The 24,055-nt window shown below is 46.5% G+C and overlaps 1 protein-coding gene across 1 annotated transcript in view; it reads left to right on the top strand.

Moving 5' to 3' along the window:
• Positions 1 to 15,065, top strand: part of RAB13 (RAB13, member RAS oncogene family) — a 164,855-nt gene extending 149,790 nt beyond the window's left edge. Inside the window, exon 8 of the mRNA XM_069651559.1 lies at positions 9,991 to 15,065. Coding sequence (XP_069507660.1) covers positions 9,991 to 10,068 — 78 coding nt within the window. The 3' untranslated portion in view covers positions 10,069 to 15,065. The remainder of the gene's footprint in view (positions 1 to 9,990) is intronic.
• The last annotated feature ends 8,990 nt before the right edge of the window (positions 15,066 to 24,055 follow it).

Raw genomic sequence — 24,055 nt, 5'->3', positions numbered from 1 at the left:
CCTTAAGGGTTGGTGGTCAGTTTGAAGCTTGAAATTAGTTCCATAGATGTATAGTCTGAATTTCTTCAGGGCCCACTGTGAGAAACCTGAAGGTGTCTCCCTGACTAGTCCCCTGGGATCTGTTATCCAGGTGGCCAGGACATGGCCATTGCTGTTAGATCCAGTTCCTTGGCGTGGACCAGTGAAGGAGGATTACCTGGATGGGGTGTCCTCAGGGAGTGGCAGTGGGAGATCGACAAGTGAGAGGCGGTATGCCCCCTTATAACACATTTTTCCCATCCTACCTGGTATTATAATCATACCCTGACCCCCTTTTCCGACACAAACACTTTCGCGCACCATGAAAGACGACAAACACCAGAGCCGTCTACCTGACATGTCCCATCACAAGAGTCTGGCAAAGTCAGGCAATTGACCAGAATCACACACCTGACTGCCCTTTCCCTTCCCCACAGGGATAAAAGGTGGAGCATGAGAGCACAATACGAGCAAAGCAGACCACACAACGAGTCTCGGGACTACTGCAGATGCCACTGTGAATCAGACTTCTGCACAGGGTACCTGTGGAGGAACAGTACCCGCTTCCGCTCAGCTCTAGGATCAGCAGGACGGACACCAGCAGCTGCATCTGCAGTAGGACTGAAGCCTACATCTATACATCTAGGACCCTCCCAAGAAGAGAAGACACCAAATAATTGGGGGACTGGTCCACATGCATGTAAGGAAGCTATTTCTAGCCCTCAAAACGCCAACAGCAACATAAATGGTTAAGCTGTTTTCAGCCCTGATGAAAGTGGTCTCCTACCACTGAAACTGGTCGGCTCATCACAACACTGTACCTGCATACTTGAACGCAATATGTCAGAATACAGTACGATCAACCCTAATGAAGATAAGGACTGATCAAGGATCATTACTGTGTGTAAAACACACAGAAATATAGGCAAAACTTTCTACATTACAACAGCAAGATGAAAGAAAAAAACAAAACCGAAATTAAAAAAGCTGACGCAAGGACTGTAGGTCCCAGATATACGAAATATACCCACCTCCCAGAAAATACATTATTCAGGGATAAGTGGGGGTCTTTTAAAGAAAGAACCTGCCCTCAAGGGACAACCTAATAAAGTCAATGTTGCTTCATCTTGAGGGCAGCCTTTTATGACAAAACAGAAGTGTTTCTAAAACCTTTTTGTTTTTTAAGGAACTATTATAATATTATAAATAAAATTGCCCAAATGCTAACGTGAAGACACAATATCCAAGGGAAGATTTGGGTATTTGACCACCCTTATGGTCCAGTACGTGGTAACCCTGGAGTAAACTCCAGAGTTTGACCAGCTTTCAAATTCTCACTAGCCTCTGTCATCATGAGTGCCATACTCTGTCTGAGGCAAGCACATAGCCGGTAGTCCTTAGCAGGGTATGAGGGAAGGAGCACTCTCCAGGCCCTCCTTAATCGGGGCCAAAGGGCCTCTGACTGGATGACCATGAAGTAGCTCAAAAGGGCTAAAGCCCACTCCAGCTTGAGGAACTTCTCTGTAGGCAAATTTCTCTGTAGGCAAATAAAAGGCATGCCAGAAGAAGGTCCCGCTTACCCACAAATCTCAAGAAATATATCACATTGTATTCGTCATAAAAAAAATATAAAGTCAAAACATTACTAAAAGACAGTGCTCGTGACATTAACAACCTTTACAATCTTTGCAATAATTCGGAACCGATGTCAAAATGACTTCGGTATCGTCCACCTTTCAGTTCACCATAGCATATACAGGTGAGACAATGATCCCTTGCCGTGTCTCAATCTATAAAAAGAACCAAACTAGTACAATTCATCACTAGTCTATTGCCTCTCCACCAACCCATTTTTCTGAGGGTGGTAGGCAGTTGAGAACGTGTAGGTGACCCCACAGGTTTTCCACATGTAGTAGGACACACAATTTGACCCCCTGTCGGATACAACCTCCTTAGGAAATCCTACTCCGGCAAAAATGCCAATTAGGGCTTTAGCTGCTCCCTGAGCAGTAACAGGTCTCATTTGAATGGCTTCAGGGTACCTGGTGACATAGTCCAGCACAATCAATATACATTGGTTGCCTGAAGATGTTGGAGGGTCTATGGGACCAACCATGTCAATCCCCACCCTCTCAAAAGGAACTCCCATAACTGGGAGAGGCACTAAGGGTGCCACATTCTTCGCTCCACTCTTGCCAGATAACTGGCAAGTGTGAGAACTCCTACAGTGTTGTTCAATTTCTGCACCCATCTTGGGCCAGTAAAAGTACAATGACATCCTCTCCTTGGTCCTCTAAGAGCTAAGTGACCAGCCAGTGGGACTTCATGTGCTAACTGTAGGAATGCTGGTCTCAATTCCTGGGGTACCACCAGTCTCCTGGAATAGACTCCATAGGCTCACTGAATAGAGGTCCATCTTCCCAGTATAGCCTATGCTTCCCAGGATCTTGCCCTTAACTCTGGGAAGATGCCTGCTGACGCAGACCTTTTAGAGGGGGAGCCTCGCTTCATCCCCTTCTTAAGTCTGTCCTTGAGGGTCCTGCAAGCAAAGTCTGCAGCTGAGGGATGGTCTCTAGGATCCAGATCTTCTAGACAGGGTTGAATCTCCTCTTCCTCTGGCTCCTCAGAAGAAGGTTCTTCAGGGGATTCCTTTTACACCAACTCAGCCTCAGCTGGTGGTGGGGTCACAAGGGTGACCTCTAGGTTTTCAACAGGAACGTTTTTCCTTGTGGAGGTTTTGGGCTTGGGGCCCTTCTTTCCTTGGGCGACTCTGTGGTTCCCCTTTGTCTTAGATGGAAGATCCTTTAACGTTGCCTCTCTGGCTTTTGTTGTAAACTCCCTTCATTTCTTAGAGGGGGGGTTTGGGTGTGCTGGAGACTACACCAAAGGCCTTCAAATCATTGCCCAACAGCACTCTTCCTGGCACGTCTACTTAAGGAATATTTAGAGTCATCTCATTACACTTATTGATAGTTGTCCATACTGGGCACATTTTGACTGGACCTCATGCTAACATGTACGCCTTTTGGGAGCCTTAGCATCTTCCTCAGGTTGAAAAAAACTTTCATCTACCACAGTTATACTGGCCCAATGTCTAATGGCAGGGGTGTCGTGACCATTCACAAGTACACTGTCTTTATAATACTCTTTAGTGTTATTTTATGTTAAAGGTACTTGTATAGCGCACCGTCACCGACGGAATTGGTCCCCAGGCGCTCTGGCGGATCTGTAAACGGGGAGGACAGATATGGTTAGTCTGGAGGAGGGGAGCAGGCGAGTGGGAGAAGTGATGTGCTGTTGGCAGCTTCAGCTCGGTATACACAGAGTGCTGGGCTTTGGTGCTAGTATCGGATTTGGCGAGACCTCGAGTGCTGTAGGTGATGTTTGTGGTGTTGATGCGGTGTGGTAAAGTGCGTGCAGATTGCTGGGAGAGAGATAGTTGTGTGGTTTATGTATGCAGAATATTGAGGGTTGGGTTAGTGGGGTCTGTGTCCTGATTCAGGTACTTTCTGATTCCGTTGGAGTTGTATCCCTGTGGGTTGGGTTGATGCTGGTTCCTCATGGGCTGACTCGCTATGTTGGTGCTGCGCTCACCCTGCTGTATCCTAGTGAGTATTGTTTCGATTGATAGAACCTTTCTTCGGGTGTGGGACTGGGTTGGTAATATCTCTATTCTCTTGTTATCTGGTTATCAGGAATGGAATTATAGACCTCAATGTTCTGTTCCCACAGTCCCAGAGATACTAAAGAGGCTCTAGCCTGAACACCAGTGGGTTATTCAGCTTGAGGGTGAAAGCTAGTCCCTGCCATTGGAATAGCCACATCATGCGTGAATGCTAAGCTGACAGGTCCCCTTTATAAACTGTCAATTTGATTTCCTGTAACAAAATCTTCAATGGGAGATGCATTTGCCACCACTCAACGTGCGTTTAAAAGTGCACAGTCCAAAAAAGGAGAAATGGGAACCCACTGCGTAGGTAAATTGTCCTAATCTGCTACAGCCCTTACATAACACTTTTTTATTCTGTTAATTTGATGTAAAGTGATGTTCCCCCAGGAATGTTATGGAATGTCTCCCTTCCCTATAATTTAACATTCACGGGTGTCTAGTAGTGTGAACAAAGTACTGGCCAGGGAAACGAACAATGGCTATAAAAGGCTTACCATGAATTATTCGATTACGAAATGACCGAGGGAGGAAAAAACGAGTTATTTATTCGAAAATAACATCCAGTTTTTCAACCCGCTGTAATTTCAAACAACCCACTCCCTCCCGCCCCCTTACTTACCCATGGGCGGCACACTTCACTGTGTGCCACCGATTTGCTGTGTTCCCTGCATGCCTGTTACCTTCACTTGATCGGTAACCGCTGTCGCAGAGCCCTCCCTTTTTTTTTATTTATTTATTATTTTTTTTTCGGGACGCAGGGGACACACACTGAGCCATTACAATGAACAAGGGTGTAGGGGACCGCAACCCCAGCTCTCGTTGTTCACTGTAATGACACTGAATGGGAGACTATCGAAAACTTTGGTTGTACCAAACTTTCGTACGGCTGAAATTCGATCAAATCTCCCATTCGTTTTTTTTTCTATTCAAGTAAATGCACAGATTCCGCTGTAAAAGGGATGTGAGTCAGCTAGTTCCAAACGAATAAATATATTGTATTAACGGGCATCTTCCCCATGAAACTCACCAGGATATCAAGGTTGGGAAACTGCATTCTACGCAGACGCCTGAACAGGCCCAAACAAGCTTCACATAGGCGTTTCATGCCTACGTATGACCCTTTGTAGGCCCTGTGGTGTCAAGTGTGATTTAATGGGTGTCGTGACACTAAAGATACAAAATAAGGTTCGGAGAATCCTACCTAGGTTAGAAAGTAACAATCGTGAAATAAAATGTCTCTAAAATTTTCAATACATTCCTGTAGCCAAACATACTAAAAACTATAACTCAAGAGGACCACCAAGTTCTGAAAATACCATACCTACCATGCGGTTAAAAGAAAATGAATAGCCATTGGCGAATGGTCTCCTCGATATTGCTAGTTAATGCTTCCAAAGTACTTCCTTGAAATCCAAAATCTGATCCAGATTTTACAAGGAAGGTATCAAAACATTGCCCAATGTATTTTAGACTGATTTATCACAAGGTCTTCTGCGCTTTGCCAACAGCAATGATTCTTTCTTTATTGAGACTTCTTTTTCTAGAATGCATTTAAATTACGTTGGATTTGGTTATAATTTTGTCTTTGGTCAGGCTGACTTTCCTCTAGGCCTTATAGAAGGCTTTGTTTGGACAACAAGAACTCTGCCTTTGATAAGTCTGTCTCCCAGCATACACTAGCTTTCATTCTCCCATTTTACTCTTTGGTAAGACCGTTTCTGCAACAATCAGAGCTTTAAGACATCTGCATCAGCTTTTGATGTTCACATTTGACAGTTGGTGAGATTTGGTTTTAATGTCTTACTCTCGGAAAATACTGTTTCCTGAACTGCAACAGTCCTCCTTATCTAGGACACTAATCAGGGACCTTCTCCTCCTCATCTTCAGGGAATCTGTCACTCTGGGTGACAGTCCATTCTGAATATTTAGGATGTATCCGTTTTTCCAGGTTAACCTGGCCAGCGTCGGATTAGCCATGTCCATGGTCGTGCCGATCCAGGCATATTCTGTTTTCCACGCCTGTACACATCTGCACCATTGCTACGGCAGGTCTGGGGACTTGTTCAGTTCCATTCCCTGACTTTGAAGTGGGCGTGGTCAACTTGGCCCAGTTGTTTTAACCCTAGGGCGTGTGGGTCACAGTACCATTCAAGGGACATTAACTTTGTAGCAGTGGGCCTTATGGCCATACCGATATCTCTAACCTAGGAAGCGGCAATCCCACCCTAACCCAGGCGTATCTCGACCCAAGCCTGGTACTGGAGATTGGTAACCCATATGATATGATAGGTTAGTTATGTCACGCTTAATACCCAGAGGTTCCTAAGCACGGACCCTGGGATCGAACCTGTGTTGCTCTGTGTAGTCTTGATTCCAAGGCGAGCACGTTGCCCCTGAGCTATCCTCCCGAGATATACTATCTCTTGCTGTTGATCGTGGTAGCCTAAAGGTGAGCCTTTTCAAGCAGAACTGGTGGCAGCCTAAAGGTGAGCATTTACAGCCTTTACAAGCAGAACCCCCTCGAGGAACAATCTACAGGTTCCTAACAAATGTCCCCCCCCCCCCTCCCCGGGAATGATTTGTGCCTGGCAGACACACTGGGATTCACGTCTGGATTGCCCTGTTCGTGCTGGTAGAGAGATTCCCAGACCCCCCTCCCCCTTTGTTTGCATGCATTAACTTTGGGTTTCATCCTAAGTTAACAGGGCAATCCAGACGTGGACCCCTTGCTCACTGTTCTTAGAGAGGCAACAGTTTCACCTCACTGATGATGCCCAACAAGGCTGAAACACGTGTATGGGGTTACTGATGGTACTCTTGTTCAGAGGAGAATTGCCTAGCATTTCGGCGCTGGACTGCCCCTGGGCAGGACAAAGGCTGATATGCGAGGAAATTTCTTCTCTGTGAAAAGGACAGTGAGCTAAAGACTTGGTTGAGTCTCTCCCAGGGGTTATTCACCCAAGAACAAGTCATTGGGCTGTGTTCGTGCTGGTAGAGAGATTCCCAGACCCCCCTTTGTTTTTATTGAGGCAGTCGTGACTGGATGCAATTAAAACATATATATCATATGGACCCGTCAGGCCGGCTGCACCCATGCCACCAGGATCACCGTGCCTCCAAGGTTCATTGCATATGACTCGCCTTCGACTGCCCACGGACACGCAGCCCTCCACCCATACCGCATCGGACCACCTCTAGACGGTACCGGCTGCCCTTTTCATCCTTCGCCACCCAGGTCAGCCATTACAGGCCTCTACACTTAACAGCGAAATTCCAGTGGAGCAGGAGGGGAGGGGGGGGGCTTCCGCGTTCTGCAATGGCCGCGGCACTGGCACCTCTCGTTCCGTTGTGGAACTCTTGTCTAATTTCAGTGGCCGGAAACGCTGCAGCAAGATCTCTCATCAGGATGCAGTCGCTGTGCTACGGAGCCCTAATCGGAACCTGCCATTTTTTCACCACGCATCGTCCCCACCCCCACCTCTAATGCTCTACGTGACAGTTCACACAGTTGCCCTCAGTCTGGACTGAATAGTCTGCACCCATAAATACTTTAAACGCACGCAATTCAAGCAATATACACGCGAGAAAAAATGTGACACACCTGCTGCTTGAGCCGTGAAGAAAGAGGAAGCGGCGAGGACGCAGAAGAGTTCACATGGGACAAGGAAGGGGCCAATGGACTACTTAATTTTCCCTGGGCGCATAAGAAATGTAGTTTTACTCATTTAATGTAGTTACTTTTGTTAAAATCATGCTGCTTGAGCTTTCAGATTAAAGGAAAGCAAACGTATAATGCTGGTCTCTGGTCTGTACCGAAGAGACAGTTTGGCTCTCTACCAAAGTCCCCTTTTAAAGAACGACTCCAGTAAGATTTCTAAACCACCCGTGAGCGAGTTCAATTCTGGGCCTCAGCTGCCACATTACCAAAATTGTGGCAGATCTACTGAGAACAAACCCAGCCAAATAGGATGCTTCCCACTCCTGTGGGTCTGAAACCGGAGAAATAGCCATTTGCGTTTGTCTGTTCTCACCCACAAGGACAGCCCAGCCCTAAAATGCAAGTGACTTCTCCTCGGAGCAAGAGTACCAACAACAACACCCCTAGAAACATGGTTTTTGGCATTGTTTGACATCCTCCTATAATTTCGTCCTTCCCTCTGGCAAAGAACCACAAATGTCACTATCTGTCAACCTAGACCCTCCGTTTTCGTCCCTTCTTTCTTAGTTGGAAGATGACCCTTTCCAGATAAAAACAAGATGCCAATTAGAGATGGCCTCCTTTGAGGGGAGGAGAATGCCAGACAGCATAAACCACCTCCTCTTTCCACTGCATGCGAGAACACTTGGATTAGAAATCCACTGGCAAGGCAACTGATGGCTACAAGGAGGAGCAAAGGATTGTGGGGCACCTATGTCCCATCAGCTGGCGAGTGTGTATATATACAGTGGCAGGAAGATTGGCCATGACATAACGGAACAATACTAAGGATATCCACCAATTTAGCCATCCATCTGTCGTTACAGCCTCAAGGTTATCCAGACTCCTTACGGGGAAACAATTCACGTGCTCTTAGTTCTGGAAACAAATTTACTTCTTACCAGACTCAAACTCCACCTGAGGCCACAAACTCCATCTGCAACGATTTTTCCCAGTATGACGCCCCCACCCCCAGACTACATTCTCTAATTTTCCACCACCCACCCTTCTGAGTGCTATGCTGACATAGATGTCTGCCAAGTGCCTTGCTTGTCCTACTCCATTGTATCATGTACCGATGGGAGAACAAAGAAGGTCAAAATGAGGTGTGAAACCCCTTCCTGCAGTAGTCTAAATGTCTTCTAGCCCGGCAAACCATTTCACTTCTCAGTTGGCTGGATTTTCTTGGAGAGTTTTGTTTAGCTGACTCGTAACCCCTCCAGGTGCAACAAGCCGGTTGGCTGAGCTTTTCCCGTGGTGGGAAACCAATGCTTTTCCAAACCTTTCTCGTTCAAGCGAAACTTTCTTTTTCTGGAAGTTATTGCAGCCAAATGTAGTGACCTAAATCTGTTCATTCAGACCTCCACAACCTCTTTAAAAGGTGTGAATGAGTGGTTTACACAATGCTGACCCGATCTTTTTTTATTTTTTATTTTATTACCGCTCTGATGTAGCCATTGCAAAAAGTGAGCATTCTGGGGGGAAAAAAGGAAAACCCGCTAAGGACTGTTCCAGGCTGTTTCACCAACACGTTATCCATGCACATATCCTATGCACATATCCTATTCGTATACTTGTCAATAACACGCATGCTACACAGGCCTGCCGATCACACAAACGGCGAGTGCAGGTAGGGCCATCTGTCATGGCCTAGCTGAAGTGCTCGGACACCTGGGTTCCTGCTCGGATGGTGCTAGAATACAATTCTGAATAAGTAGAAAAGGAGTCACACATGGTTAAGAATTTATGGTGGGAGGAGAATGGCTGGAGTCTGTTACAATACTACTGGCTGTGGAGAGGGCAGTGAGCGTGTGCTTTTGATTGGAAAGTTATGTTTGGGTCATGCTAGGAGTTCATGTTGTGAGACTTATGGCGCCCATGGAAAGGGATCTTGCAGGGATTGGGTTTTTTCCTGGGTGCATCGGCCTATTTTCCCTTTCGGCAAGCCCTCGCCGCATTTTAGGTGTCCTCTAGCCTCCGTTTCTGAGAGACTCAAATGCCAGAAAGGTAAAGTTATGGAGCACACTCATTACTCGAAGTCCCCTCGCTAATGCATCATCTTGGGAAATATTTTAGCAGCATGAAGGTCCGAGGTTTAAATGCCAGTGGGACAAGCAAAACATTTTATTGTTTCTAAGTCGATAAAATGAACCCTGAATTGACCACCTGTACTTTATTTGGATATTTTGTAGCACGTTGCCTGTAGAAACTAGGATGAGTTGGCCCTAACTGGGTGGCAGTCCAAGCGGAAAGTAATCCCAAATCACGCAACAATAAACCTCTCGTCTCCCATGATCAGTGTGAGAACTCGGCTAGACCTGCTGTTCCCTTTGTGCTTTGGTACTCGCAGTCCTAGGTTTCTACAGGAGGTAACACAACTCCAGGCCGCAGAATGTAAGAGGATATCCAGGACTGGGTGAGCTAGTCGCAACTGATATGGGACACTCCAAGCGATCTGGGCAGTGAACACTGTGTACCTAGCGGAAGCCGTGAAAGAGACTTGTATACAATACATTTATTTACATATGATCTAGTTTTACTGAGTTGTATTCGCGTCTTCATGCAAAAGCTTACATTAATATCTTTCTTTTTGTTGTTGTTGCAGGGTCATGGTCAAAAAGGTCATGTGGATTTAAAAAATTCTAGCAAGACGAGCAGCAGTGGTAAATGTGCGCTAGTCTGAGGCTGTGGCATGGAGCCGGAGAAGACTGATGCAACTTGTGAACGGTGGGACCAGGTGGGGAGCCCCACCGTCTCCGGTGATCTGTGCCAGATCTGTCACGCCCATTATCCCCATTTCATTCCAAAAGGGACAGCAGGTTGCATAGACCTGGTGTCTCTAGAAGCCCTGACAAGCCCGGAGCCGCCTTCTGCTTAGCCTGAATTGCTGGAAGAGCCCAAGGTAGAGCTGAAGGGTACAAGCACCAACTGGAGGAAAAACCTGATGAAAGTATGAGATGAACGTCTAGTGGCTGACCTTGTGTAGTAATTGCTCCCTCTGTCTGGGAGCGTCACATTTGAGTCTCTTCTGGAAGTTTGGGCCTCCTCTTGGGAATGCCACCTTGAGTCTACATGGGAACCTTCTCTGCAACCCTCAGTGGAACCCCTGTGTCTCCAAGGACTGTGTCCAGCCATGAACCCTTCTTCATTCTTTGACTTCAGCCGCGGACAGGAACCTCTCGAGTGTCTGTGAATGCCTTCTCTCTGGAGTCGTTCAGTTCTTCTAGGGACGGCATTACTTTGTGTCTTATAATTGCATGATGTCTGCATGACTGGTCGCACTTTGGGGCTGGTGGGTTGCCAAATACCGGAGGTATCTGGTAGGCAGGCCCGAGGTGCGGGGGTGTCAGTGGGAGAGTGACGAGGCCCTCCTCAGGCTGATCTTCTATAGGAGTGGCGATAATGTGGATGTGGCCTTGTCACTTGTTAGTGGACACGATTAAAAACTGCCCCCTCTCTTTTCAGTGTAATTTCAACACCAGAGGGAACAGGTCCGATGAGGAAAATATACATTTTCTGACAGGACCGTGTCTCTGGAAGGTCGGTAACCATGGGAAGGGTCATTGGTATGTCTGGAGCAGCCTCCCATGTGATTGGCTCAGCACAGGCAGTCTGAGAGGCATAGTCCCGCCTGCAAATCAACTGGTCTTGTACGTTTTTGGATCAGTTGCAACTGATCGCCCAAACACGTGGCCAGTGCAGGAGTATTATCCATGCACTCTTTTTTCCAGGTAAGCCCTCAAACGCCAGGTTAGATGGTTGTGCATTGGACCAAAGCACTTGCAGTGACTGCTACCTTTTTAAGAATGAAACCCCTAGGCACGGATTCATTTTTTGATGTATGCAATGGCCTCGGCCAGCAGTTCCCTGGACTTGTAATTGTTGCAGATGCTGTTCTGTTTGTGCCTGCCAAGTGCGCCAAGGCGCTGCTGCTTCCCCGGCCTCAGCTCACCTATGCAAATTTTGCATTTTATTTTCAGTTCAGATGTATTGGTTTTCTGGGGGCTAGGGGGAGTCTGATAGAATTCCCAGATTTAGTTGACATTTATTAAGGTTTGCCTTTATATATAAAACTAATGGTCCGGTTGGGGGAGTTGAACTGCCAGATGCCAGCCCTAGCTAATCATGATGCCATTTTTCTATAAAATGCAAGCCCGTGCCTCCCGCTGTTCAAATTCAATAATGATGGCTTCCTTCTGTGTGCCATATGTCCCAATCGAGCGGCACAGGATGGATTTGTCATGGGTGCAAAGTGCATGAGAAGAAAGCTCAGAAGCACTTCCGGATTTAGAGCTGCAAATGTGAGCAATTATGGATCTGGGATGTCCAAGCACTGTGGGTATCTGCTATGTAGAATACTCAGAAGTATTGACTCTCAGACCCGGATCCCGGTGGGGTACACGTGTCAAATAGCAATTAAGCACCAAGGAAGAGGTCATTCTGTTGGTTGTTTGAAAGGCAACCTGGGCTGCAGAGGTGGGAGCCTAGTTGAAAGGAGGATCACTGCCAGAACTGAGGGGGTGACCAAGAGGTGGACTGGAAACTTTGTGAAGCCCGAGCCCAGTATGGCCATTCTCGGGAACTGTAATCCGGGTTGTGATTTTCTGGTGTGGAGTTCTTTTTTGTCTGTGTGGCATGAATACGCTTGAAAATACTGACCTTTTCACATCATGTGACCATATACTTTCCTTCCCCAACTCCCAAGGACTTGTCCTCCTCCCCAACCACCCCCCACAAAAGTCTCATCAGTAACTTGTGATTTTTATATTTTTATTTTGATGTATGTTGTTGTAGTAAGGGGGGAGGGGGGAAATCCCACAATGGATGACCTAAGAGGTACAGTAATCTCTTGGCTCTGCAAAGTAACGTTGCATAGGGCAGCAGTGATCGTCCACCTTTAAACAATTACATAGAAATTGGACATTTGAGGGAAACTGTGGGATTCCTAATGGACCAGGCGTAGGGATTTAGGACTGAACAACTTGTAACATTCCTGGGGTCGAATTGACCACTTTGTGTGTTGTCCGTCTTTATGGTGGCTCTTGACTCCGTGTAGGACCAAAGAGGCACTTTTTCTGCTCCAAGGAAGTGCTTCCGATTTTTGAGTGGTTAATGCTGGGGACAGTAGCACACAATCCAAAGGTGAATCTGTGGATGCCAGACAGGTTGGTGTTGGGAGAATGCTTCTGGGACTAGGGCATTGCCAGTCACGTGTCTGGTGGCCCAAAGGCCACTGTCTATCTGGAGAGAAGGAAGGGGAGGCAGGGCCATCAGGGGTGCAAAGCTGACTGTGCATATTGAAATTGTATGGCTAGGTTTCCAGTTGTAGGTTGTGAGCATAATGTGCAACCAGCCCAAATAAGCAAATTCTTATGGCATATTGAGCAGAGCGGCCCGTGCAGCTGCAACTTGCTTGGCTAGGTATATGTAAACTTTGGCCTCCAGATGGCTTTGACTGTAACTTCCATCAGACGTAGTCCACATAGTCTGTTGAGGGATTATGGGAGTTTTAGTACGAAGCCTCTCGAGTCGTTGCTTGCAGAAACCACTTGTAAGCGGCATGTGAGATCCATCACGTTCGTGTCCATTTTGGGCTGGCTGTCTTTCAACTTTCCATGGTTCATTAAAATGGGTGATCGTAACGCCCCATAGGACATTTTTTGTTCTCCTCTGGATGCAAATGGCCCATATTATTATACTTCAACACTGCAAGGATTTGAGTGCCAATGTGTCCTTTTCCTGGAGGTCTGGAGTTTGTGGTGGGGTTGGTCTTCGAGAGCTAGCTGGACTATGCAGGAGATGCAGTTCTGCTCGCTAGTGCAGTCTGTGGTGTGAGATGGGCTTCATGACACTATATGGCAGCATAGCCGCTCTAGACGTTAATTTGTAAGGACTTTGTAAGTCTTGAACACTAACTTTTTGTTTTTAGATTACTAATGGAAGATTACTAATGTGTTTGGGGATCACTAATTCAATGTCTGGAGCGCATCTGGTTTAGTGCAAGTTGTGCACTTGTGGAATCCAGAAACTATTTCGAATCCCACTTTCAATATTTGACCAAATTCTGTGATCCTTAGAAAGTCACTTTATCTCCCTGTGTTGCAGTTCCCTTTATCTGTAACACATGGGGGGGCGCCCCAGTCTATAAAATGGACATCTAATATGTTTAAAATATGGGGTGCTATATTATGTGCTAACAAGTGTCCATATGCCATTTTTATATTTGTATGTTGTAAGGATGACTTTAGCGTTGTCAAACGGGGGCTGCACCCTGGTCCGAATCAATGTTTTCTTGGCTATCATGCTGCTGTGGGCTGGGAGCGGGGAGTTACTTTTTTGTTGGTTCAGGAAGGGATTTGCAGTTGTGATCTCACGGCGCAGGAATGTGGACGGACCAGGCCCCATTGTAACTGCTGGGCTCTGCGCCTTCCCCGTTCACAGAAGCCTCGTTTCATGGAGTGCCTTTTGAGAATGGATGAATAGGGACGCGTTGGCCAGAAGCAGGCCATCTGTCCGTGTTTTTGCCCGCCTCACACTCGGTGCAGACACTGCCAGGCCCCAAATGTCCCTCTTCGGCTTCCCCTTGATTTCATCGTTGTGTAAAGCGGGGCCGCCCCCTTGTCGAGCAAGGATGCCCTTCTAGCTTGGATAAGTTCGTCGCTAGGAGGCCTCTGGTTCCACGCGCTATTCCCGAACGCAGCCTTTCATTTTGGACGGGGAGTTCCATCTACTCCCTCATCTCGTCCTCACTGCTTTGATATTAGGGGGATTGGGGGTCGGGTAGAGGGGAGTGGTATGAAGCAAGGTAAAGCATCAGGCGGCATTGCATAGTGGTATGTTGACTCCGTCTGTAACCATCTTGCTTCACTCGTCAAATATGACCACTCTCCTTGGCTGTATATCAAAGCTGGAAGGGGCAGCAGGCGATAGCTAGCAAGCAGAGTATCGTTTCAGTAGCCGAGCTGAGCTTAGAAGTTGCGTTTACCCCACCTAACGAGGCGAGGGTAACAGTCCAATCTTTTGGGAGCAAATATCCACCCCAAGAGTTAACTTTTTTATTTGTAGGAGCGCGCATCCGTAGTTCCTGATGCCTCTTAAGGTAGCTCTTGGGTACTCACAGTTTTCAACTTGGCAAAGCAGAGGTGAAAAAAAGGGAGTTACAGAGGTGCCATTGTATCTGTTGTCCGATCTGGCTTAGAGCAGCTGACGTCAGCTCAACACAGTTTGAGCACTTTTGAGTAAATTAGAGGAGGAATGTGCGATTTTACGTAGTGCCTACATCCTTTAAGGGACCTTTGAGTGCTTCAGTCTGTGATGACGGCATGAGGCCCAGCAAGCAGTGCCAAGAGCCATGTGGCTCACGAGCCAACACCTGTTGGCACTGCCTGCATAAGGGAAGTTCACAGCGGTAGCCAACGATTGTATCTTGAAGTGGCTCGATGGCAGCATGGGGAAACCAACCTACAATCAAGGGGTCCTGGTGGTGTGGAATTCGGGGTCTGGGAATCTGCCTCACATTTCTGCAAAGCATTCTTGTTAAGTGCTGAAGTGCCTGATACCATTTCACATGACTGTCTGTGTGACTCTTTGTTTGGAGGGGACTGTGAGCCCCACATCTTTGTAGGATTGTGGGCCCATAGATATAATTGCAGTATTTTTTAAAATTAACTTTTATAAAAACCTGCAGTGTGGAGTGTGTTTATTGTGACATAACTGTGAATTCCCGGTCATCTGCTATCTTGCACAAGGATCATGTGGAGGAGGAGAGTTGCGGGTGGGGGGCTGTAGTAGAGGGGGAGGAGGAGGGTGCAGGGTGTAGTAGAGGGGGAGGAGGAGAGTGGGGAGTAGTAGAGGGAAGAGTGGGGGGCACACTTGACTGGGAGTCATTTAGATCTGAATGGACCCATCTGTGCTGCTTGGTGTCCGCTGCATAGATAGGAAGCAAACCCTTTTGGGGTGGTACTAGAGAACCCCATCTTGTCAGCGAGGAGTGTTTGATCGTCAAAAGGATTCAATGCAGCCGAGGGGATTTTCCAAGGATCGGATAGAGCGCAAGTGTTTATTGGAGGCGAGTTTGGGTGTTTACCACAGTGCAGATGGTTTGGCTTTTGTACTGCTACTCTTAGGCATAGACAACCTCCTTGGCAGAATGACTTCAGAAGGGCTGCGCTAACCCTTGTGATGGGGAAGGTTGCCTATAGGGTGTCTATAAGGAAGTTCTAGAAAGACTGGGTTCACTCACTGGGCGTTTAGACTGGGATTTATGTGGCAATGATGTGTGTTTTAGTATGTGTGGTTTGTCCAGTTAAGAGGGAGCGGGGTCCATGCAGGAAATGCGTGGGGAGCAAGCAGAGACCAGGTAGAGCATGTGTCCTTTGACATTTGTGGGGGGAGTGTAGGATTATTTTGAGGTCCATGGTGTTGGTTCCGTAGAATAGTGAGTCGCAAAGGAGTTTGCTGGGTAAGAGTCAAGAACATGGAAGCCTCAGCGAAAGATGTTATTGGAGAAGGAAACGGTTACGGAGAAGAGAGTAAAGTTGGAGAAGTCATTGATGAAGTCACCACACCGGAGATAGTCTGTAGATGAGGTGGAAGGTGACCGGATCATTACGTGTTAGGAGAACCAGCACAAGAGGAATTCAAGAGCTGGTTGTAGGTGTCTGGATTATGGTACAGGGCCAGTCAATCTTATGGATGACTGCCCCCCAATATCCAGATTCCCCCATGCGGTCTATGTTTGATACAACCATGAGGTAGGGGGATGTTAAAGAGGTGGGTGTGAACCATGTTTCTGAGCTAAAAAGGGTGTCAATAATACTAGTATAGGAGGTCAGAAATGTATGTGGTGTGATCAGCTGCAGAATGGGTGTTAATCAGCAGAAGGGGATAAGTGCGGGTAGTGGGTGCATGTTGGTTGTAGGGGTTCACTGGGGATGTTGAGGTTCGTCAAGGTAGCTGTAAGGGGCTGCCTTGGACGCTTGGCTGTGCGAACCCTGGAGAGGATTGGCTGTGATGGCTACCTGGTGTGTCACAAGAACTGTCTGTGGCCTGAGCAGGCACAAACGGACTAGGGCCTTGTGATAGCTTGCTCTTTGAGGACACTGGCAATGAGGACGCCAAGGAGGACTAGTAAAATAGGTGGTGGGTGGGGCGCTCAGCTGAGTAGCAGGGCCTGGTCTCTTGACCAGCAGCTCCTGAATGCAGTAAAGGCTCACACGCACTCCACATGTCTAACCAGCTCAAAACCACCTATGAAGAAGTGCATACCATACAGTCAAGAAGGGGAATGATTTGAGATTGTGAGCATTAAAGATATAGGACAATACAGGTGTACAGAGTCTGGAGGGCAAGCACAGGCTGGGCTGTGCTGCCCAAGCGCAGGCACTTCTGCTACTTGATGACCTTCTTTTCAGTTCTAATCCAGTGTAGATGTGGATGTTATCCCAAGGCCATAACCTAAAATTACTTTTCTTCTACAGTCTTTTTCTTCTTTTCTTTCTTGGTTTCCAGCTTGGTGATGTATCATCTTGTGCTATGTTGACGCCGTAGATGAGATTTTCTACTTGGTGGGCAGATATTTTGATGGATATGGCTTTGTAAGTGATCCAATAAGCCTTCAAAATGATGCAGACTTCTAGTGTCAGCAAATGAAGATCTGTCAATGTGGGGGTTCTGTGGTCCTGCTTCTTTGGTTAACCTTGCAGTGGTGAGAATGAACCCTTACTTCGGGCTGGGGTTGGTCTGATATTTGGTACATAGAACGGTAGGGCTTTTCCAGATCAAGATGGTAGAAGAATAGTGCTTTTAAGGTTCTGTTGCAGTCTTTGGGGAAATATTGCTTTATCGTAGGTGGTGTGAAGAGTTGGTACCAAGCTGCCTGATTCTTCTTGGTCACATAGTTTTTAAGGCAACAGTTGCTCTTGAGGATGATGAAGAGTTACTTGCTTTGTGTGTATACTTGCGGTATGGAGTAGCCAAGCTTAGTTTTGTTGAGCCGTGTCAACCGCATGTAGGCCTCTCCATACTACCATTGAACTTAACCTGGCTACATGTTAAAAGTTAGAGAGAGAAATATAATGTATGTATGTCTTGAAATATGGGTCCGTGTCCGGGCCTGTTTGCAGTTCATGGTGATTTATCAAAGCTTCTCTGTGAAATGAGACATGCCTGCTATAAGCCCTTGTAGAAATGGAAAGGTCTGTCTTCAGGATCACCAATGTGCCAAGTATGTTCTGGATTTGCTCTTCTCTTCCAGCTGGATGGCCACTTTGCCAGGTTAGCACAGTACACTTTTCCTCAGAGGACACAAGTCTAGTGGCATAAAACACTGTTGACGGCTCTGGAGCCTGACGGTGGGTTCAGGCAAGGAGATATGCAATCTAACAGTACAGAGCTGGCATCCCAAAGCCAAGCTATCATCGGAAGACTTGAGACCATGTAACGGTTCGCAGAGAGGTTTACTTGGTTAACAGGCAGTCAGGTTAGGATGTATGTACTCCCAAGTTCTGAATCTTCTAAAACCACCTTAGGACCATGATCCTTTTATAATTATCTAACTGGGGTCAGATGTGTGTTTTGTGCAAGCATGCCCTCTGATTGGGCACTGTGTATGCACACTGCTGATTCCCCAGGTGATTTGTGGTGGTTATCTGACCTCCCCCATTGGCTCTGCTAGACGAGGTTACAAAACAATGTCTGCTGTCTTGGAATCATTCTGCGGGCATCTTACCTTTCTGGGTATGCAGTGATTTAAGAAAATAGAAAATAATGAATCCTGCACCTCTCTGAAGGCTGTTTCCACTTCTACCCTGAATCCCTGTACAGCATTGTTCCTTACTTTATTTTGATATTTGCAGGAGCCAGCAAGATGGTACAAGTGGGGTCCTGAAGGTTTTCCCATAAATGATCCCTGTGAACTTCTGGTGCCCTGACAACAATGTTTTTCCAACGGTACTGCATGGCTTGGAGGGGCAAATCTGCGTGCACCTTGCTTCTCGTTCCAATTCTGTGCTTCCTCCCCGTCACCTATGTTTCTCATGCAGCCATAGAAATGTCATGCTATTAGGAGCCGCCTTACCCACCATGCTTGCGATGGGGCGAGGGATCTGGAGGTTCAGCCATCAATCAAATCAAATGCGTGTAAAGCGCAAGCAAAACCTTCACTATTGGCATCAGGGCACCGAAGAATACTGTGAGAAAGATTTCAGGGAAACAGACAAGTCTTCAAATGTGCCTTGAAAAGATCAACATCCAGCGATGGAAGAAGAGTTCCATAATTTGGGACCAGCCAAGGAAAAGGCTTGTCCGCCACATCTCTCAGGATAGTATTTCGGAACTTCAAGCTGAGCTCAAGGATCGAACAGGACAATAAGGAGCAACTTTATCCTGCAAGGCACGACAGTCTCTGGCATAGCGCGCCTGGTGGTTCAGACACAGAGATTTTAACTCAGTCCATGCTCCAACCGGGAGCCAGTGTAGGTTTCGACATGAAGCTGAAACTGGCAGACATATTGGTTTCCCCCTCGCTAAACGAACTGCTGTGTTTTGTAGCACTTGTAACCTCTTAGTAGGTATGCTGGTTGGGCTAACAAAACGGCATTACAATAGTCATGGCTGCCATTTATCATGGCAGCAAAGACCTCGGCCTGAAACTGGGAAGGAATGTAGGGAAGTATTTTTTTCAGTTGTTTCAGCTTTAGCAAACCAGAGCTACAGATGGAGCTGACCTGTGCCTCTAATGAAAACGTTGCAGAGATCCACTCGTGCCTACAGGCTTGGCGCGCTCTATAAATGAATAAACAATACAATAGATTTTTGACAATTTTCACTGGGGTGGGTAAAGGACCAAGATCGAATGGCCAGTAAACCAGCTTCCAGAGCAGAGAGGAAGCAGGTGAACAAACTATTAACTTCTCTGTTTTTTCACCATTTAACTTCAACCAGTTTTGACCCATCCAATTACTGACTGCTTCTAGACAGGTTTTCAACCGGATTGCAGTGCCGTCGTCTTTCAAGTCCAACTGAAAATAAGATCTGCATATCAGAAAAAAGAAAAATCAAGAGCGAATAAGATGGGCAAGCGGTTAAACATGCACAATAAAATGAAGAGGAGAAGGCACTGAATCCTGAGGGACCCTGCATGTGCCAGCAACTGGGGTTGATCTAAAAGGGGACAGAAATAGATTGTCAGCATGAGTCCAAGAAAGATTGAAACTATTCCATTACTTGGCCGTCAATACCAACATTTTGCAGTCTGGACAAAAAAATGGTGCAGTCAATAGTATGAAAGGCGTCGGGACAGGTCCAATAAAATCAGACCTGCCACACCGCCCTGATCACTAATCCAAGCGAAGTCCTCCAGAGCTGAGACCAAAACGCATTCCGTACCAATGAGAGGGCGGAAGCCAAGTTGAAAAGGATCCAAGATCTGCTGATCTGCCGAAAAAGATTGGAGCTGAGGAGTAACTATAAGCTCTAGCAATTTCATAAAGCAGCATCCAAGGTGGGTTTTTCCAGCAGTGGAATAGCCAATGCATGTGTTAAGACTGCATGTATAAAACTATATTGGTGGGACGTGTTTAAAGCCTCTGCAAGAATTTCATGTATGTCTTTCGCTATCAATTTGAAATGAGAAAGTGGAATCTCCTCCTAGGCCGATTTTAGTTGCATTTCAGTTTTTACAACTTCAGATGGACTGATGGTCTGAAAATAATTGAATCCCGCTAAAACAGAACTCTATTTGTGACAGGTGTATAGGGCACATAGCTACTGATGTTGTTCTAATAATCTCTATTTTTTGTACAAAGTAATCCGATAAATCATTGCATAGTTTTTGGGATGCTGCTGCTGCTAATTTGGGAGCAAAAAGATGCTTCACTGTTCTCTTGATGTGTTTGTAGCCATTTGAATGGCTTCCCCAAGGCGGCTTTAAAGGCAGCCATCAAATCCTGAGTGGTAGGAGGCAAGCTTTTTATTTTAAAAGAGAGTTTCAGCAATGGATCATAACTTACATGCTGCTCTTGCTTTCCGAACTGTCGCGCAAATTGTGCAGGGTTCCAAAGAATACCATGGGCTGAGGGGCGAGTAGTTTTTCTAACCAGCTTCAAGGTCGCCAAGGAATCCGCTCTGTCCATACAGGCCGTGACAAGCCGGATCAACTGCAGGGGTAAGGGTTTCAGACCATCCTTGACAATTCGATGTGATTTGCTGTGCAAGTGTTGACGGATCAATACAATGCCATCTTCTCTGCAGTGTTTTAAGCAGAGATATTCTACTACTAGTGGTCACCGTAAGGATTTTAAATGGAATCAAGTAGTGATCCATCCACGATAATATCCGACTTGTGAAGATACGGTCTAACACTGGCATGGCACACATCAAATCTAAAATGTCCCTTTATGTGTGGGTTCCACAACTAGTTGAGGTAAGGAAAGACTTTCCATACAAGATCAAATTGAGGCTGCTGCTACACAATCTTTAGAATCTGCCCAAATGTTTAAATCCCCTAAAATGCACACATTATTATTTGATAAAACTGTAGCTGATATGATCGGGGGGAAAACCCCATTAAACTAGTGAAAGGGGGTCGATCTACTATAAGAAAGTGCAATGTACGGGATGGATCAACTGATACTCGTACCAATGTCAGAAGACCATGGTACCAAAGAGCAACTACAGTTATTAAACATTATGGCAACTCGCTCTGCCCCCCACTGGGGTGGGCAGCATTATGATTCACATGTAAAATAAGAATATCCCTCCGGTAGGATATGGACCATCTCTGGACCAGGCACAGCTGTGAACCAAGTTTCCGTCAGGCACGCCAAGTCTGGGTCGGTATCCTGTAACAGAGTGAACATATCAAATTTGTGAGCCACCAATGAGTGTGCATTAAGCAGGCAAGCAAATAATGTGGACTCAGCAGAACGGTCCAACGTAGAAGCAGTTCTGGTCACCCAGCCTTGTGGGAAAATGGTATTACTCGGAGTCAAATCTCAAGATGGACTTTCAGAGCTTAGAGCCCCATAACTCGGACTTTGCGTGGATGAGCAGGACTTTGGCAGGATTTCGGCGCTTCCTAAGGTGTTTATTAACAGATTCTCGCGCAGTGTTGGCGAGATCAGCCTGAGCAAAAGCTCGTTATGAAGATGGAAAAAAGACTTCCAGCCAATGTTTACGTGGAGAACTAAATTAAATATAGAATGGAAGCAAACGCCAGTACAAGCCACCCGTCTCCCCTGGGCGCTGTGCAAAGCGGCATACAAGGAAAATAATTCAAATCAAATAACAGATTAAAAAATATATTTAAAGCAAGAATTGGAGTGCTAGAGAAAAACGGTGTCCGGTCAGCCACCCGTGCCGGCTAGGACAGCCAAACACACTAAAAAGAAACAATTTAAAATAAATAAAAAAACAAAATGGAAAAGAAACCACACAACGGTGTGCATGGAAGCTTTACCACGGCATCCTTATACTTCCTCTGTGGCCTGCATCACTGAGAGAGAGGTTGGCAGTCCCCGTGCCCCAGGATTTTCGCCCCCTCCATCCCATCCTTTAGTGTCAAGAATGTGGTTTTGTAAAACACAACTAACCGAGGAGCATGACAGCTGGTGACCCTCCATCCCATCACTGTCTGCATATAAACGGACTGCTAGTCTATAGCAGGAGGGAATGGCATTCACAATAACCAAATACAAAAAAAATATAAGCACTGTGAATGTTGGCTCTAACAAAAATGGAACAAATATCAACATTGACCTGTTAAATAACCAATGGCGGGGTTAGGCTTTTTGCCACTCTGTGAAAGGTAATTTTGCTGCCCCCACTACCAACTCCATGTGCCCTTATACCATTTCCTTATCCCAGATGTATCCTCGCCTCTTCACATGCATGTCTTGCCCACTACGTTCACAAGCTTCCATTTCTCAATCATGTTGTAGACCTTTTCTTAACCAGGTAGAACTGAATCGCTCTCTTTTACACGCACACACAGTATAAAATAAAAACAGGCTGGATTAGGAGCTATATCCAGACCAGGAACTTGGCAATACCAATAGGCAGAATCATGGAAAATATGTATCGATAGAATTGAAAATCATGACCCTCGGTGTCCCTCTATTGCTTCCTTCCACCAACCTCACTGACTCTGCAAGCACCCTCAATTTGGTGGCTAAACTACCATTAGCTTTGCTTGCTGTATCGCTGCCTCTGTGCTGCATCCATTAAGCTTTCAATAATGAGAATTGGCCGTAACTACTGCTTGAGTCACTGAAAGTGAGAGGGTGTCTGGCTTTCAGAAGCTTTGCTACCACCAGCTCTAGCTCTGGGAAGTGGTCGCCCCCATTGCATCTTCTTTCAAGGTATAAGGGATGTGGGAATGACCTTTGCTTGATTGTGCATTCACAGTCCCACAAAGGGAATTCCTTTGGTGTCTCGGAGATAGAGAGAACAGGAGTGGGCCAGCCTCAAACGGGTGGTACACTACCCAAAGCACCATCTGGTGTTTCCGGAAATCCACCTGTTGAAAATTCTTTGCCTAGGCTGATTACCTCCAACGGGCTGCCATTAGGACCAGATATGAAAATGGGGCAGTGGTTGTTCCTCCACCAACAGAAGGAGTGGAGATGTTATGTTAGTTGGCATTTGTATACCACCTTTCACCATTGTTATGATTCCAAAGTGCTGTGGGTTGAACGCCCTCGGGGGACCGCAGTCCAGGTCAATGAAGGGAGTGAGTAGTGTAGTACAATGTGCATGGGCGCACTCGTTATGTGTGCAGCTAGAGTGTAATAGGTAATGTGTAGGCCCATACTAGCTCTAGCTGTGGTGCGGTGGCTGTGTAAGGGCAGTAGAATGTGTGCAGTAAGACCAATGGACTATGGTATCTGCATTCTGGCAGCGCTGGTTGCTTGAGAGTAATGTTGTTTGCAGGTTGGCTGAAATTCGAGGAGTGTAGCTGGTTAGGCTCCCAAGGCTGGGCGAAGGCTTTAGGAGGCGGAGTTGGATAGCGTCAGGCTGACTGTCTAAGGCAGGGTCTGTGATCATCAGGTTACCACGCCAGGTGACGGTTGCGGTGGTGGGTCATGTGGTTCTCTGCAATCCCTTGAATTTATTTATTTTTATTTTAGGCGAAGAGCTAGGTTTTGAGGGCCTTCTGAAAGGTCATGTAGTCTCTGCTATGTCTAATGTGGGGAGGCAGTGAATTCCACAAAGTCAGCGCCGGGGTTGAGTAGGCTGACCCTCAGATCCTGGCTGTATTTGAGGTCAGGACCACTAGGAGGGCAGTGCTTGACCTAAGGCTTCGATTCGGGTGGATAAGCGTAACCTTATGTAGGAATTTGGGGCCACTTTGTGTACTGCTCAGTGGGTAAAACATAGAAATTTGAAGGTGGTCCCTTCGTCTCAGTGCGAGAAGCATTCTGGCAGCAAAGTTTTGTACTCTTTGGAGTTTAACAATTATGCCAGTGCACCAAGATACAGGGAGTTTGCAAAGTCAAGTCTGGACATTACGATGGACATTCGCGCCTAGAAACACTTGTGTATAGGTGTGTTATAAATGACATATACATAATTGCATCAAGTCTGTTGGTGAAGCTAATGTGGGGGAAGATGTACTTAAGGAGCATACAGTGGAAGTGACATGCTTTGGAAGTATTGTTGATCTGGTGAGA

The sequence above is a fragment of the Ambystoma mexicanum genome, chromosome 1p (assembly GCF_040938575.1).
Source record: "Ambystoma mexicanum isolate Mex_15411 chromosome 1p, UKY_AmexF1_1, whole genome shotgun sequence".
Lineage (NCBI taxonomy): Eukaryota > Metazoa > Chordata > Amphibia > Caudata > Ambystomatidae > Ambystoma > Ambystoma mexicanum.
The sequence above is the reverse complement of the archived record's forward strand: the minus strand, read 5'-3'. Positions and strand labels throughout refer to the sequence as shown.